Below are 15,410 nucleotides of genomic sequence, written 5' to 3' on the forward strand. Positions count from 1 at the left end.
ATGAACTCCGGGAGTTGGTGATGGACAGGGCGGCCTGGTGTGCTGCGATTCATGGGGTCGCGAAGAGTGGGACACGACTGAGTGACTGAACTGAACTGTACAGTAGTTTGAACATTCTTTGGCATTGCCTTTCTTTGGGATTGGAATGAAAACTGACCTTTTCCAGTCCTGTGGCCACTGCTGAGTTTTCCAGTTTGCTGACATAATGAGTGCAGCATGTTCCCAGCATCGTCTGGTTGAGGATTTTACATAGCTCAGTTAGAATTCTGTCACCTCTGTTAGTTTTGTTTGAGTAGTGCTTCCCATGGCCCACTTGATTTCCCACTCTAGGATGTCTGGCTCTAGGTGAGTGACCACACCATAGTGGTTATCCCACGTTTTTGTATAGTTATCCCACCTTTTCTGTATAGTTCTGTGCTTTCTTGCCACCTCTTCTTAATTTCTTCTGCTTCTATTAGGTCCTCATCATTTCTGTCATTTATCCTGCCCATCCATGCATGAAATATTCCCATGATGTCTCCAGTTTTCTTGAAGAGATCTCTAGACTTTCCCACTCTACTTTTTCCTCTACTTCTTTGCATTGTTCCTTTAAGAAGGCCTTCTTATCTCTCCTTGCTATTCTCTGAAACTGTGCATTCAATTGGGTATATTTTTCCCTTTAACCTTTGCCCTTTGCTTCTCTTCTTTGTTCAGCTATTTTTAAAGCCTACTCAGACAACCACTTTGCCTTCTTCCTTTTTTTCCTTTGGGAGGACTTTGGTCACTGCCTCCTATACGATGTTACGAACCTCCATCCATAGTTCTTTAGGCGCTCAGTCTACCAGATATAATCCCTTGAATCTATTTGTAACCTCCACTGTATAATCATAAGGGATTTGATTTAGGTCATACCTGAATGTCTTAGTCATTTTCCCTACTTTCTTCAGTTGAAGCCTGAATTTTGCAATAAGGAGCTCATGATCTGAGCCACGGTCAGATCCAAGTCTTGTTTATGCTGACTGTATAGAGCTCCTCCATATTTGGCTGCAAAGAACATAGTCGGTCTGATTTCAGTGTTGACCATCTGGTGATGTCCATGGGTAGAGTCGTCTCTTGGGTTGTTGGAAATTGGTGTTTGCTATGACCAGTGCGTTCTCTTGACAGAAGTGTTAGCCCTTGCCCTGCTTCATTTTGCACACCAAGGCCAAACTTGCTGTTGTTCCGGGTGATCTAGTCTAGACCATCATCTAGTCCCCTGTGATGAAAAGGACATTTCTTTTTGCTGCTACTTCTGGAAGATCTTGTAGGTCTTCGTAAAATCGGTCAACTTCAGCTGCTTCGGCATCTGTGGTTGGGCATAGGCTTGGATTACTGTGATGTTGAATAGTTTGCCTTGGAAATGAACTGAGATCATTCTGTCATTTTTGAGATTGCACCCAAGTACTGTGTTTCCAACTCTTTTGTTGACTATGATGGCTACTCCCTTTCTTGTAAGGATTCTTGCCCAGAGTAGTAGACATAATGGTCATCTGAATTAAATTCACCCATTCCTATCCATTTTAGTTCCCTGCTTTCTAAGATGTCATTTTTGTACTAAGTCTTTAAAATATGGTGTGTTATTTCACATTTACAGAAAAATTTTAAGTTTCCACTAGCAGATTTCAGGTGCTCGATTGCCACAAGTTGCCAATGACTACTGTACTGATCAAAAAAGTTTTAGGTAATTTTCTTGACCCCCTTTTCAAAGTCACGAATATATAGGTTTTCTCTGGGAATCCCTGTTATACCAACTGTTCCACTGTTATTCTCGTTTTTAAAAATTTTTTATTGGAGTGCAGTTGCTTTACAATGTTGTGTTAGTTTCAGCTGTAGAGCACAGTGAATCAGTGATACATATACATATATTTCCTCTTTTGGGGAATTTCCTCTAATTTAGGTTGCCACAGACCACTGAGTAAAGTTTACTGACCTGTATAGTGGACTCTCATTAATTATCTATTTTATACATAGTATCAATACTGTATGTATGTCAGTCCCAATCTCCCAGTTCATCCCATCACCCTCCACTCCTTCCTCGGTGTCCATACATTTGTTCTCTACATCTGTGTCTCTATTTCTGTTTTGCAAAAAAGATCATCTGTACCATTGTTTTAGATTCCACATATATGCATTAATATATATGATATTTGTTCTTCTGACTTACTTCACTCAAAATGATAGTCTCTAGGTCCATCAGTATCTTTATATATGATCCAATTTTGTTCCTTTTTGTGGCTGAGTAATATTCCATTGTATATATGTACCACATTTTGTTTATCCATTCCTCTGTTGATGGACATTGAGGTTGCCTTTTTTCCCCTTAAAGAGAGTAAATTTATCATTGGGACAGCAAGTTGTATGGTCAGCCAGCCTGCTTCCGTTTTGTCAAGTCCAGGAGTCACTCCAGTGCAATCATCATACTCTGTTTTGTATCAGCTTTGAACCACTACCTCACTGGTCATTACTCCTCAGTCTTTTTAGTGATTCTGGGGTCTTACCTTCAATTGGTGGAGTGTTCCAGGGCTCAGGGCCTCTTCACTTTGGTCCTAGATCCTTTCCCCTACATATTCTTCCCCAAAGAGATAAAACATCTGTTTTTAAAAGAAAGAGAAACCTTATGAAGAAATTCCTTCCACTTGAGACCTGTCTAGGACTTCTGAGCCAGGAGATGAAAACAACCAGAGAAAATGATGAGTGGCCATACAGAACATTCTTAGATTTGGTGAATGCATTGATCCTAGAGGAGATTAGATGGATCTTATTAGCTCGGTGAGTGTCCTCTGCCCTCATCTCTCTGGGAATCCTTGCCAAAGCAGCATCTTTGGTAGAATTCCCAAAGGGAGGAGAGTTAATTGTTGATTAGAGGGATAGGAATGGCTGCACAGCTCTGCTAGATTCTCCAAAGCTGCCCTTGCACGCTCTGTGGGTATCTGGTCAAATACTTGGTATGGCTCACTAGTCTGTCACCCAACTGTGCATGCCATTGGGTCTGAGAACCACAGACAATACGTAGAAATCTTTACCCGCCAGATCAGGAGGAGAATCCAGGCAAAGTTTGAAATGTCTTAGAATTTCCCCTAAGAGGTGGGTATGTTTGTTGTAAGTTAAACGCAGGAACTCCAGCATCATTCTTTTCATTTCACATGTTCCTCTTCATTTTGGAGCACTCTATTTCAGGAACTCATTGCCCAGTTATGTTGGAGGGAAATGGGATTTATATGTGGTAATATCACAGAATTTCTTTGACCATAGGAAAGCACAAGTGTGGATACAGAGGCCCAGCCTGCATGCAAGAGGAGCCCGTAACTTTCCTTACCTTTATTGTGTCCTAGGGATCTTCCTTCCAATTCCTCATTTAATTCACATCAAATCAATTATAAAGAGCAAATGTTTCTGAATGCTGAGGGAGAATATGATTAATGATTATTAACTACAGAGACATTGTTGCTGAATTGCTGTCTCCCAAGTGTACCATTTTAAATGGCAAGAGCCTCCCTGAAAGCAATAACCAGCATTTCCTTAATGAAAAGCCAATGTTTCAGTAAAGGATTTGCTGTGTTTCTGTAGCAACTGCTCTATTCAGCCCAAAACAATGAATCTGAAATATTTGAGTGATTAAAACTTTTAATTAAACCGTCTTCTCTCTGGGCATTCCCACTTCACGCCTGTCTCTGCTCTGCCTTCAGCGGAACACTATCTCAGCAGCAGCAATTACATGGACTGCATTTCCTCGCTGACAGGAAGCAACGGCTGCAACCTGAGCAGCTCTTTCAAAGGCTCTGACCTCCCTGAGCTCTTCAGCAAACTGGGCCTGGGCAAATACACAGACGTCTTCCAGCAACAAGAGGTCAGTCGGTATTTATTTTCCCAGGCGTCTTTGTCTTGGTTGTATGTATGATGACTTCTAGAAGGAAATCCCTCATTGACCTATGACTGTGCTTTCACAGAGCATTTATTCAAGTCTCATAGCTTGTTTTTGCCAAGAAAATTGTCATTTCTAGTTTATTTAGTGCAACTGGTAAACACAGGATGGCAGAAATAGAGGAAATTGTGCTTGCAGAAACACACACAGCTATCCTTCGCCAGTTTGAGCTAAAAGACCTGATGAGTGTTGTGATTCACATTAACTTCTGACTCGTACTTTCCTAAAGGTTGGCAGCAACTCTATATTTAAGAAGATTTTGTCCTTTCATCATTGTTATCTTTATTTGTGGCACTTAAAAGTTAATAGCATCTGAAATAAATAACCATAGTTATTTTTTGACACCATCCTAATTATATTACGGAAGAGTGATCTCATAGAATATAATGTGCTTTTTATAGATGTTAACTTATTAATTTACTGTTTGGGTTTTGTCTGAACTGAGACAGAACTAAGATGTCTCCTGAAACATCTCTACCATGGATTTTGGTCAAACTGATCAGCCATGGCCATGATGCACTGGCATAAGGAGAAGACCCCCTAAGCATGGTTCTTTCTAATCATGTTGTCATGTTATCAAGGCACCAGAAACTATTCAGAGAATAGTTCTCTAAATGTATCTATTTTCCAAATCCTGACATCATCCAAGTTTCATGCTAGTTGGCTTTACTTCATGGGAAGAGCACATGCCAGTAATTCCCTGGCATGCATTAGTCAAAGAATCTATGATTTTTATTAGGCACTTTATAGCATAAATTTAATGTATTGTCCATAATTTAAGTTTAATTGCTGAACTTTTTTGTTCTTTTCACACTCCCCAAATGTTGTCATGTGTATTTTGGGACTTTAGGACAACTATTTTGTTTCCTTTTTTCTAAATCTAGATTAGTATTCATGTAGCCAAAGATTTTCTAAGTTGAATAACACGTTCATCATCTGTGCACTAAAGAGCTGCATTTATTTACTTAGTCTTGCTGGTTGGATGCAGGTGGCTAATTGAGAAGCTCAAAGCTGAGGAGTTTTAACTTGTTCATGCACATCAGGTTTTAGAAATAAGTAACTAGATGGTATTTGGTGATATCCTGGGTTTGTTTTTAATCTGTATTTCCTATTTGAAGATGCACATAAATTAATTTAATATGGGTGCTTGCTATCTAGTTACTTCCAAAAGGAAGAAAACATAATGTCATACTGGCAAACTGCAACCTGCTGCCTAATTTTGTAAATAAAATTTTGTTGGAACACAGCCATACCAACTCAGTGACTTCATATTGCCCATGATTGCTTTTGAGCTAAATCAATGGAGTTTGAGTACTTGCAACAGAGACAGTATTGGCCTGGTGAGCCTAAACTAGTTATTCTCTGGCCCTTTAAAAAGAGTTTGAGGATCCCTGTAAGTGTCTTCACTGGATAGAATTGCTAAAAAAAAATATCTCCAGACCTGTTGCAAATGATAAATGAAAGGGATTTTCAAGATCTGGATGTAACCTTCAAAATCAAAACAAAATTTCAAATTAATTGCTATATAATATGAATAAAAAGTGTATTTTACTAGTTTCAGGTGTGTTGAAATTTGGTACTGTTCTCTTCATATAGGATATTTTCTCATATACAGATATGACTTAACAGGAATCCCCCATTAAGTAACCATGTGAGATTTAATATATTGTAAGCAGGATGAAGATTAGCAACTTTCATAGCTGATACGTCTGAATACATTATTGCTAACCATAGCTGCTGACTATTTTACCCCTTTAGCGAACACACTTCATTATATCTAGGATCATGTTTAATGCCCCGAACAACCCTGTGAGGTATCATCAACCCTGAGTGCCCACAACGAGTAATTGCAGAATCAGAACTTGAACCCAAGCCTCTCTGGCTTCAGAGCCCATTGCCTTTCTGCCCCTCTAGTGGTTTTCAAGGCAGGATGGGATTATTGGGGTGGTTCCCTCCACACATTTTTGCCGATGCCAGGAAGTACAATTATACTGTCTCTTGGAATACTTCATATATGCCACTCTCAGAGATGGTCAGCTGGACTGAGCCAAGGGAATCATGGGTCTGAGTTACACTGTGAATTCTGCTCTCATTTTTATGTAGAGCACACTTAGAGATACACTATATGGTATTATTCAGTCCCTTTTAATGGAGATATACTTACCTGAGTCAGAATCTAAAACTAAGAAATGTTTTCTCTCTTCTGGACGGGTATATATTCTTTATCAGGGCATGAAAAACTGTGCCATTTCTTTTTCCCTTTTTGCTTTGGCTTCCAGGATGCTAAGACCTAAGTGTGTTGCAGTAAGACTAAGTATACAGAGTCTTCTGCTAGAATCATCGGTTTCATTTGACCACCTTTATGACCTAACTGTTGTCCCTTCGGTGGTGGCTGTACCACGACCATTGTTCTTTGGAAGCCGGCAAAGCATAATAAGTATAGCAGTTGGTTGAACTTATACCAAGGAAGAACTAAGCACTTACTATATTGACCATAGATTTACTTGTTCACCCACAGATCGATCTTCAGACATTCCTCACTCTCACAGATCAGGATCTGAAGGAGCTGGGAATCACGACTTTTGGTGCCAGAAGGAAAATGCTGCTTGCGATCTCAGGTGAATATAACTGTTCTTCTTTATATCTTAAACCTGGAGACTCTCTGCCATGGTCTCAGCCAGTGGGGCTGGTTCTGCTTCCTACCTGGCAGCTTTGTGGTTGTGGTTTCAGAGTGTTTTTCCACTAACAGTGTAACAGATGCTGAGGGTACCCCCACCCCTTCACCAAGGCACTGCCTGAAAACCTGCCTTGACTAGTGTCATCCCTGAAAACAGATCTCTTTCGAGAGATCTAACCAGAATTTCCCTTTGCAGAACATGGGGATGGAGGAGCAGTTTGAATCTCTGTGTTGCAGTTGTGTTAAGTGCTAATCATTGGGTTCATGAGTAATTATTCTGGATTGGCTGTCATGCTTTAAATACACGTGTCCTTGTAGAGCAGCTGAGATCATTGCAGCAGAGAGAAAGAAAATGTTCTTCAGTACAGCTGGAACCTGGCAGTATTTCTTGTCTTAATGCTTTTTAACTTTCCCCAAAGCTTTAACAGAATTTGCGAGTCACAGAAGAGGGTAGTATCCTGAAAGCAGTCACAGAATGAAGGAAAGTGTGAAGGTCTGTCTCCCAGACCACTGCCTTTGTTCATCTTTCGCGTGTTCTGTGTATAAGAAAATGCTGTGCATGTTTACTAGGTACCTCTCATGTGAAAGGAATGGCCAAGAGTCCTATGAGTGTAAGCCAAGAGTCATAACAGTGTACCTCAAAAAGGTGTTCAGAGAAACATGAGGAAGAAATTTGGGAGGCAACAAAACAAGGTTATGGAAGATTTTCTGATTAAGTTCATGAATGCCAATTTTATATGTGTGCCAGTCTCTTAAAAAGAGACAGCAAGGGCAGAAGCCAAATGTTAGGTGTGATGAGAAAATTATGTTGCTTTTTCAAAACACCAAATTTGCAGGCTATGCCTTTGAGGCCAGCAGTGGCATCCAACTGGTGAAAGTTCTTTATAAACAATATTCGCTAATCAAATCATCAAATGAAATTAAAAGCCTCAGTGCTTTTCCATGTTATTTTAGCAGCAGATTGCTTTTCCATTGGATTATAGAAGCAGATCAACCCCACCGACCTCCCCACAGGAAATCTTACATACAGACCTAATATCCGAAGCAGATATAAGCAGAATAGTCTTGAAATGGGGTAGAAACTGAGCTACTGAGCAGCCTGGTAGGCCTCTCCATGGATAGAGCTCTGTACATAACAGTCTGAGAAGTCTTCATGCCCGCTGTGTACTGAAGCAGCTGCACTGATGGAGCTCCATAGGGCGGCCACTGTTTTTCTTGTTCACTCGTAAAATTAGCTTGGTTATAGTGGAAGGAACACTGTTCACATAAGGAGATCCGAGATTTGCCTCTCCAAGTCATACACCCTTGGGTGAGTTTCCAGATCTCTTTTGATTTTGGTTTCTTAATCATGAAGATAGACTGGAGTATATGATCATGTCAGGTCACCTTCCAGTTCTAATATCTGTCCTTCCGTATGGTATATCATCAGACACAGTGAAGATAACCTACAATTTTAACAATATGTATCATTAGTAGGGTACTCCCCTTTGTTTTTTTTTTTTTAACTATATGTGGCAATAGAATAGTTTTCAACTTGTTTACCTGAAAGCTAAGTTTCAGAAGGCTACTTCTGGACCCAAATTAACTTCATATATTTTTTATATTTCTTTTATTAATTTGAAAATGAAATTAATATACTACTTGGAACTTTATTAACTCAATCACCATGTCTATACTGTGGGGCCGCACATTTATACCACAGAAGTGTATGTTTCAGAACTCTATACTTTTTCACTAGAGGTCTGTGGAATGTCTGTGACTGTATAATGAAAATTTAGTCGTTACTTTGTGCAGCAACCCAATTCCAAACTGTAAAGCTTCCAGCAACAAGCAGATGTCTCTAAATGTTTTCATAGATTCCAGGCAGATCATCAGTACTTGTACTCTGGAATACATTGGTGGTGATTCTGGGTCGGTTTTGGTGTGGGCGGTGGGGGGGACTAGGGTGCAAAACATGAGGGGTTTTCAGTTCTCATTTAAGAAAAATAATTTCTCCAGTCATCGTCTTCAGTGTGGCTCTAACTGAGGTTATATCCTGCTTCTACAGACTGCCTCTCTCAGTGGGGTTCACAGGTCCTCTTGCTTTTAAAGGGAATTAGAAACTTTGAATAAGATACCTTATGAATGCTCTGTACAGCAGGAAGTGTTTGATTATTATAAGGGTGATTTTGGTGAGTGCATTTGTTTGAACCTGGTAAATCATTTTCTCTGCAGGGAGTAAGTTTTTGAGAAACCCTTCATTGAAAAGCTTCTTTTTCCAATTCAGTTCCTCTGATAACAAAGACATTCATTTAAAGTCTCAGGACACTTCACTTCCAGATAGACGCAGGGTAGCAGGGAGGCCTTAGCATCTGTCTTGTGGTTACATAGGTTGGCTAGATACAGAGTTTGCTCAAATTACTTTTTAAAATTTTTGTAGATTTTTAACTTATAATTGAGTTGTTCTTTCAGTACTGGGTTTGGTTTGCTTTTAATCTTGGGCCAGAAGACACATATTTTAATATTACAGGAGGAGATGAGATTCCTCTCCTCTAGAGATGGGTCAGAGAAAACAATTTTTGCCTCCAAATACATGATTTTTGGAAGATTCATGGATTTCTCTCTGAGTATGGTAGTGATTGGTTAACTAAGCGTACAGGGACTATGCGACAGGAAGTGTAGCATCCTGTTGACAGGCTTTCCACCACAGCCTCAGGTAGATCTAACATTTCCCGACCTATTCTTTTAGTTTGTGACTCTGTTCAGATCCGCAACAAGATCCTGAGAGCTGCCAGGATTGTGTGAACCTTGGAATTTCAAAGAAAAAGGTTGGTATTTTCTCAAACTATCCCTTAGGCTTACTGAAAAAAATCAGAAGAGGGAGCTTGCTTTTTAATTTAAAAAACAAAAACTAAAGTCTCTTCAGTAGGACTTTGATCCTTGATAATCTCTCTTAAAAGGTTTCTCTCCCTGCTTCACACTTGGAATATCTCTATGTATGTACTCTTAGAAATTACATCTTTAGGGAATGGCTGAAATCTTCATGATCATTTATTCTCTCAAAAATCTAGTTGATGTGACTTTTCAGAATGAAGTTTTCAATGTCTATTAAAAATTTTTGTCTTCAATGGCCCAATTATTCTCCATGAGCATCTGAAAACAGTGTTTGATCTAACTCCTTTCTTTTCCTTCTCTGTAGTGGGGGAATGAATGTCCTCCTGACTCATGGGTTCTTGCCCCCAAAGAAAATGGAGGCCAAAGAAAGTCTCCTATCTGAAGGTGATAAAACTTTTCCAGGCTGTATTTAAGGGGAATCATTTATTTTTAACTCTGCTATAAGTTTGCCTTTAAATATATTCAATTCTGTCTTGAATTGTGATTTTATATATTGTTTTTAAAATGAGATACATGTAATAGGAATGTTACTGCTACTGTCTTTCTGTAGGAACTTGAGACAGTAGCCATCTGTATGCATGCCTGCATGTGTCTATTGCTTGTAATATTTTCCTTGCTTCTTTATTTTCGAAGCTTTGTTTTTCTATTTAGAAAGTAATTTTTGTACAGATATAAATTATGAAGGAAAGCTCTGTTACCTGGCATACCTGGAACTACCAGTTTCTCAACTTTGTACTCCTGATACCTCAGGTGGTCTCTGCCCAATGGATGGATCGCAGCAGCTGTGGCAGAGTCCTTTGCATCAGGCAGGCAGGGTTTCAGCTCTGTCACCAACAGCCACGTGGGCAAGTTACTTTGTAAAACGCAACTTTCTTACCTGTAAAATTGAGGATAGTAATACTATCTGCCCCTCAAGGAGGAGTTAAATAGCACGCAATGAATGTAGGCTGTGATAAATCACTGTTGTTTCTCTTCTCCCCTAAGACCTAAACGTGCACAGGAACGGCGTGTCTCTGCTCTTGCATCACCCCTGAGACAGTCAGTTACATTTTGGAAAGCAAGTGGGGTGAAATGTTAAGGGTTCTGGTCCCTCTTCAAGAACTTGGGAGACAAGAGTGTATCTGGCCATATGGCTGTCCCTGGCCACCTCAGACCCCCTGCCACCTGCTTGAGTCTGTTCTCATCCCCAGCATTCCTGTAGCAAGCCGTAGCTTTCTGTAACCTCAGAATTTAGAATGGGGTTGTGTGCGTGTATATGGTTGAAGAAGTTCTGTGTACTACGCAGATTATTAAAGGTACTGAATCAGGTGCTTCACCATCCTCCTAGAGAAAGACAACAGCTTTAAGCATATGACCTATTTAATCCGTATATTTGAGATAGAATAAATCTGAAGATACATTTGACCCTTGAACCACACGAGAGTTAATCCTCATGTAACTAGCTTATAGTCACCTTCGTATCCACAGTTTCTTTGCAGTTTCCACCCGGCCTGTAATACTGTAGTACTTACTGTTGAAAAATACCCTTCTATAAGTAGACCCACTCACTTCAAATCTGCGGTATTCAAGGGTCAGCTGTATCTGCATTTGGTGGCTATCAGAAACACTGCTTTCTAGTCTGACAATTCTGTGTACTTGTATGTATTCATTAGTAATAATTACGTCCGTTGACTTGAGGATTTGTGAATGTGTGTATGGAGGGGAGGACAGGGCACTGTATAGTCCTGAACAGGTAGGCTGCTTCAATTTTTCACTATTCTGATTAATAATTTTTAGTTGGGAAAAGAAACTAAACAGCACTCTGGTTCAAAACTAAATTATATAAAACTAAATTCCAGGATCTTATTAGTTTTTCCCTGAAAATCTGGATTCACGTATTGGTTGTTTTCAATTGTATTAATTTCCTTAACTGTTGCTGTTTTTACTAAGTTGATTTTTTATTCAAAGAAACCTCTCACTGATATATTTCTTCATATAATTCTTTCTGACTCAAGGAGTGTAGGCATCGTGAGTCAGTGGAGCCACTGGGCTGTGGCTTAACACGTCACCGCTTTTTAAGTAGTCTCGTGTTTAGGTACGAGGTCCTCTTTTCATGTCTGACTTAAATAATTTAATGATCACTCTGTTTGACATGGATGAGTCTAATGAGCTGTAATAATGTTCTATGTCACTGGGTAGTACATCCTGTCATGTACCTTCCACCAACTTTGATGGCCCCCCTCCCTTTGCCTCTGAAAGGACATTTAGGGTAGGTCAAACTATTTTGTATATTTGGGCTTGAAAGGGTTCTGAGAATGACATATTCCCCAGAGAGTTTCTAAACTGCAGTAAAATGATTTGCTGTCCTTGGTTCTCTCAGCTACACATGCTGCCTTTCATATCAGACTTTTGATTTTGAGCATTTCAAAAATGTCTTGATGGTCAACTTAAAGGTTTTCCTTTCGCTACCTACCGGACTCCGCCCCCCCCACCCCCACCCAAACCTACTGCATCACCATTTTCTGAGCTCTTCTGCCCAGTCCTGAAGACTTTAGAACTTCTCCCTTGGGTTCCTAATAAGTCTCTGTTTCTCTCTCCAGAACTAAATAAAAACCGAAGAAAGCTCTTTGAACCGCCAAATACACGCACCTCTTTCCTGGAAGGCGGAGCAAGTGGGAGGCTACCCCGTCAGTATCACGCGGACATTGCTAGCGTCAGTGGCCGCTGGTAGCGGTGCCCTCCAGGCATGTGCCCTCCAGCTGTCAAGCTGGATGCAGGAGATCTGTGAACGGCCTTCACTGCACACCGTCCTCAGCATTCTGGGTGTCTGGTATCAGGACCAAAGCATCTTATTCATGCCTGAACTTTGTGCCAAGAAGGAAGAAAAGAGAGAAGATGTTCTTATGTCATCATACCAAATGCCACATGTGGATTACTTTTTTTCCCTAATGGCAACTGGACAGAATTTGCAATATGGGGGTAGGGCTTTATTTTCTTTTTATTTACCTATATAACATATGCACTGATTTTTTACTTAACATGAAGGATGAGTTGACATCTGGGATGCCAGAAAACACAGAAGTTATTTTGTTTGCTTGTTTTAGTATTTGGGGATTTTTTTTTTTTTTAATAATCAAAGTGGAATTTTCTGGTACTGCTTTAAAATAATTATTGAGGTCTTTCAGCACTTTACACTTTCTAATTTCTTGTCCTGTGGAAATTATCTCTCTCTCATTTTTATGTCACCTGATGTATTGGTACAAATCAGATTTAGTCACATTTTTCTGACTGCGTTAAACTTTTATTTGAAATAGTACTGGATTATTAGTTTTTGTGCAGAGTATTCTGTGACTTTGGGAAACCTAAGTGACTCCCCTTGGTTATGGACCGGTTCTGTTCATTTATGTCAACATCCTAGAAATACTTTATAATGAACCAAGTTCACTGGAACAGGTGCGAGCAAAGAAAGACCAAATGGACTTTGCAATATTAACCCTTTGCAGTCATCATATTTAGCTGCTGCCTTTATTGCTAAAGTGATTTTAATGGTTGTCTGAAGGCAAAGGGCTATTTTTAGTATACTGCCACTAAAGGACACTTATTTATATCAAACTTTTATTTTTTAGATATTATAAGCATACAGTACATAACTGATTAAATTGATATCTACTAGAGATTTATGGTAGAGAATGGACGGCATTCAATAACTGGAGCCCTAGATTGTCACTTTATTTAAAAAAGACAAATAATCATCTGACAAGACAGCACTGTTGCCATGAGGAGGAAAAATACATTACTGTCCTTGTGTACACATTAGCTGTGCTCCATATGGTCATAGGACTTTCCTAAAACCATATCAGTCTGCTTGAAGTAGACTTGGGTTTCTTGAGACTGGAAAGGTTTTATTTAAGTCTCCATCTAGGGTGACAGTTTATAAAGACAGCAGAGTTCTGAAGGAGGAAAAATAAGACTTCTGTAAGCGGCTAAACTCATTGTAACAATCTTGATACTGTGAAAGTCCAAGAAATCAGGCAACGTTGTTTTCTGGGTCTTTTCAGACATCTTTTTGTGGATTTATGAAGGGTTTTCAATCCATGAAGACAATCACTAAGTGCCTCTCTTTCTTCAAAGCAATATTATTTCCAAGTGTATGAATTTGTTGGAAAACTTTCCCATTAGGAATGTGGTGACTTCCCTGTACTGTAATGCCTTATTTATGTTCAGTATTCAAGACTTTCTTCTGCATGGACATAAACCACTGCCGAGTGCTCTCCCAGAAAGCGTTAGAGTCATACACACAACTGGGGACTTTCGTACAAATGTGGGGTAAGAAATACTTGGCTAATCATTAAAGTAAGAACAAAAACCAAGAGAGAAATATTGCACACAGAAAAATTTTCACTTAAAAAGTACTGGTTACCTTGAAGGCATAGGTAATGGGCCTGTCATAAAGTTATCAATTATAATAGCACTAAGGGGATGTCCATTTCTAAAAGGAACTGTATCTACTTATGGATGTAGAACTAAATTGTTCCCTTTCCAAACAGAACGGAATCATCCTGCACACAGGGAGCATGGATGCAGGTCAGCACATGGAGTTCCCTGACATATACGGCTATATGAACACATCATGCCACACATTCAGCATACAATAAGAATTCCAGATTTGTTTCCTGTGCAAAAATACAGTGCTCTAAATGTTATCATTTCTTTAATAAGATCTTGGCCCCCGCAAAACAGTCATTTGGAGTCTTTTCCCAACTCTCCACCATGCATTTGCAACAGGAGGAAGATGGAATGAATTTGCAGTATTGAGTGGATATAGGTTTTATGAACAGTGCTTTGATATTATGCCAAAGGGAAAACTCTCCCAATTAAACCTAGATTAAATAGAGTGGCTAAAAAAAATAAAAACACTGGAAATTACTCTTCTCACTTTCTCGATGCAATGAAGGGAATATGACACTACAGTATACCATGTTGTCAGTGTTATATGATGCACAAAATATTTGGATTATTTGAATAAATGTTTTTAATCGATCTGTGCCTTAATAGTGACCGGTTATCTGTAAATATAGAACAGATACAGATTGTATTTTTGTGTGGGTTTTTGTCCTTTTAGTGATTTTTTTTAAAATGAGAGATGGAATTAAACATTGAAAATGGGAATTTTTCTAAACTAATCAGTTGTTATATGAAAAATAAATTTATATAACCCCTTTGTATTGCCCTTGCTACATGAAATGTGTCTTTGTTTTCTAACTTTTCTATTCTCAGCAGAATTGAAAGACATTTCTGCAAGTTGAATTAAATATCCACTGTCCATACTCTTGTTTTGCATTGACAGTCCTCATTTTCAGCAAAAAACGAAGGCACTTTATTTTAGCCAGAGAATCCAGCACCAGTAATCATCAATCATTTTTTCTGTGCTCACCAATAGGTACATATATAAAGAGTAAGATGATGAAACAGGTTTTATTCTTGTTCATTCTTCTTTTTTAAAAATACAGACTTCAGTGTATGATTGCTTTGACAACCTCATCCATCAGCAAAGGAGCTCCTTACTAAAGTGAAGCTGGGCTTTCTGACCCAGGTTCTCATTTCAGAGACTGACTATGCCAGCATACTGAATGGTTATTCTGCCCTGCTCTGAGATTGTGTCTGAACTTACTCTCAAACAGAATGGATACTGGACTATTAATTCTAGATTTGTCTAAATCTCAGAGAAACCCTGGCCCTCCACCCATTATACTCCCAGAATTATCCCCAATTACCTGTGCTGGTGGTTCTTAAAAATTGTTTCTAGCACAATAGTTCTTTTGATAACTGAAATATTACTGTGAACCCAATATTCAAGTATTCTTCATTATACAAATACTTAAATGAGGGCTAAGTGCCAGGCCCTGTTCTAGGAACAGCAGTAAATGAAACATGAACCCT

General features: G+C 39.2%; 1 protein-coding gene and 1 long non-coding RNA gene across 4 annotated transcripts in view; one reads left to right on the top strand and one right to left on the bottom strand.

Moving 5' to 3' along the window:
- BICC1 (BicC family RNA binding protein 1) overlaps window positions 1-14,510 on the top strand; it is a 351,439-nt gene extending 336,929 nt beyond the window's left edge. For all 3 annotated transcript variants that reach the window (XM_010852021.1, XM_010852022.1, XM_010852023.1), the window contains 3 exons: window positions 3,705-3,865; window positions 6,459-6,558; window positions 12,071-14,510. In XM_010852021.1, the coding sequence (XP_010850323.1) occupies window positions 3,705-3,865; window positions 6,459-6,558; window positions 12,071-12,201 (392 nt within the window). In that variant the 3' untranslated portion in view covers window positions 12,202-14,510. The remainder of the gene's footprint in view (window positions 1-3,704; window positions 3,866-6,458; window positions 6,559-12,070) is intronic.
- On the bottom strand, window positions 7,538-12,194 carry LOC104997322. The gene is made up of 3 exons (XR_826318.1): window positions 12,120-12,194; window positions 10,190-10,368; window positions 7,538-8,062 (listed from the first exon to the last, which is right to left on the bottom strand). It is a non-coding gene; the product is annotated as an uncharacterized LOC104997322 (long non-coding RNA).
- Window positions 14,511-15,410: the final 900 nt, after the last annotated feature.

Source organism: Bison bison, unplaced genomic scaffold, assembly GCF_000754665.1.
Source record: "Bison bison bison isolate TAMUID 2011002044 unplaced genomic scaffold, Bison_UMD1.0 scf7180017864306, whole genome shotgun sequence".
NCBI classification, from domain to species: Eukaryota; Metazoa; Chordata; class Mammalia; order Artiodactyla; family Bovidae; genus Bison; species Bison bison.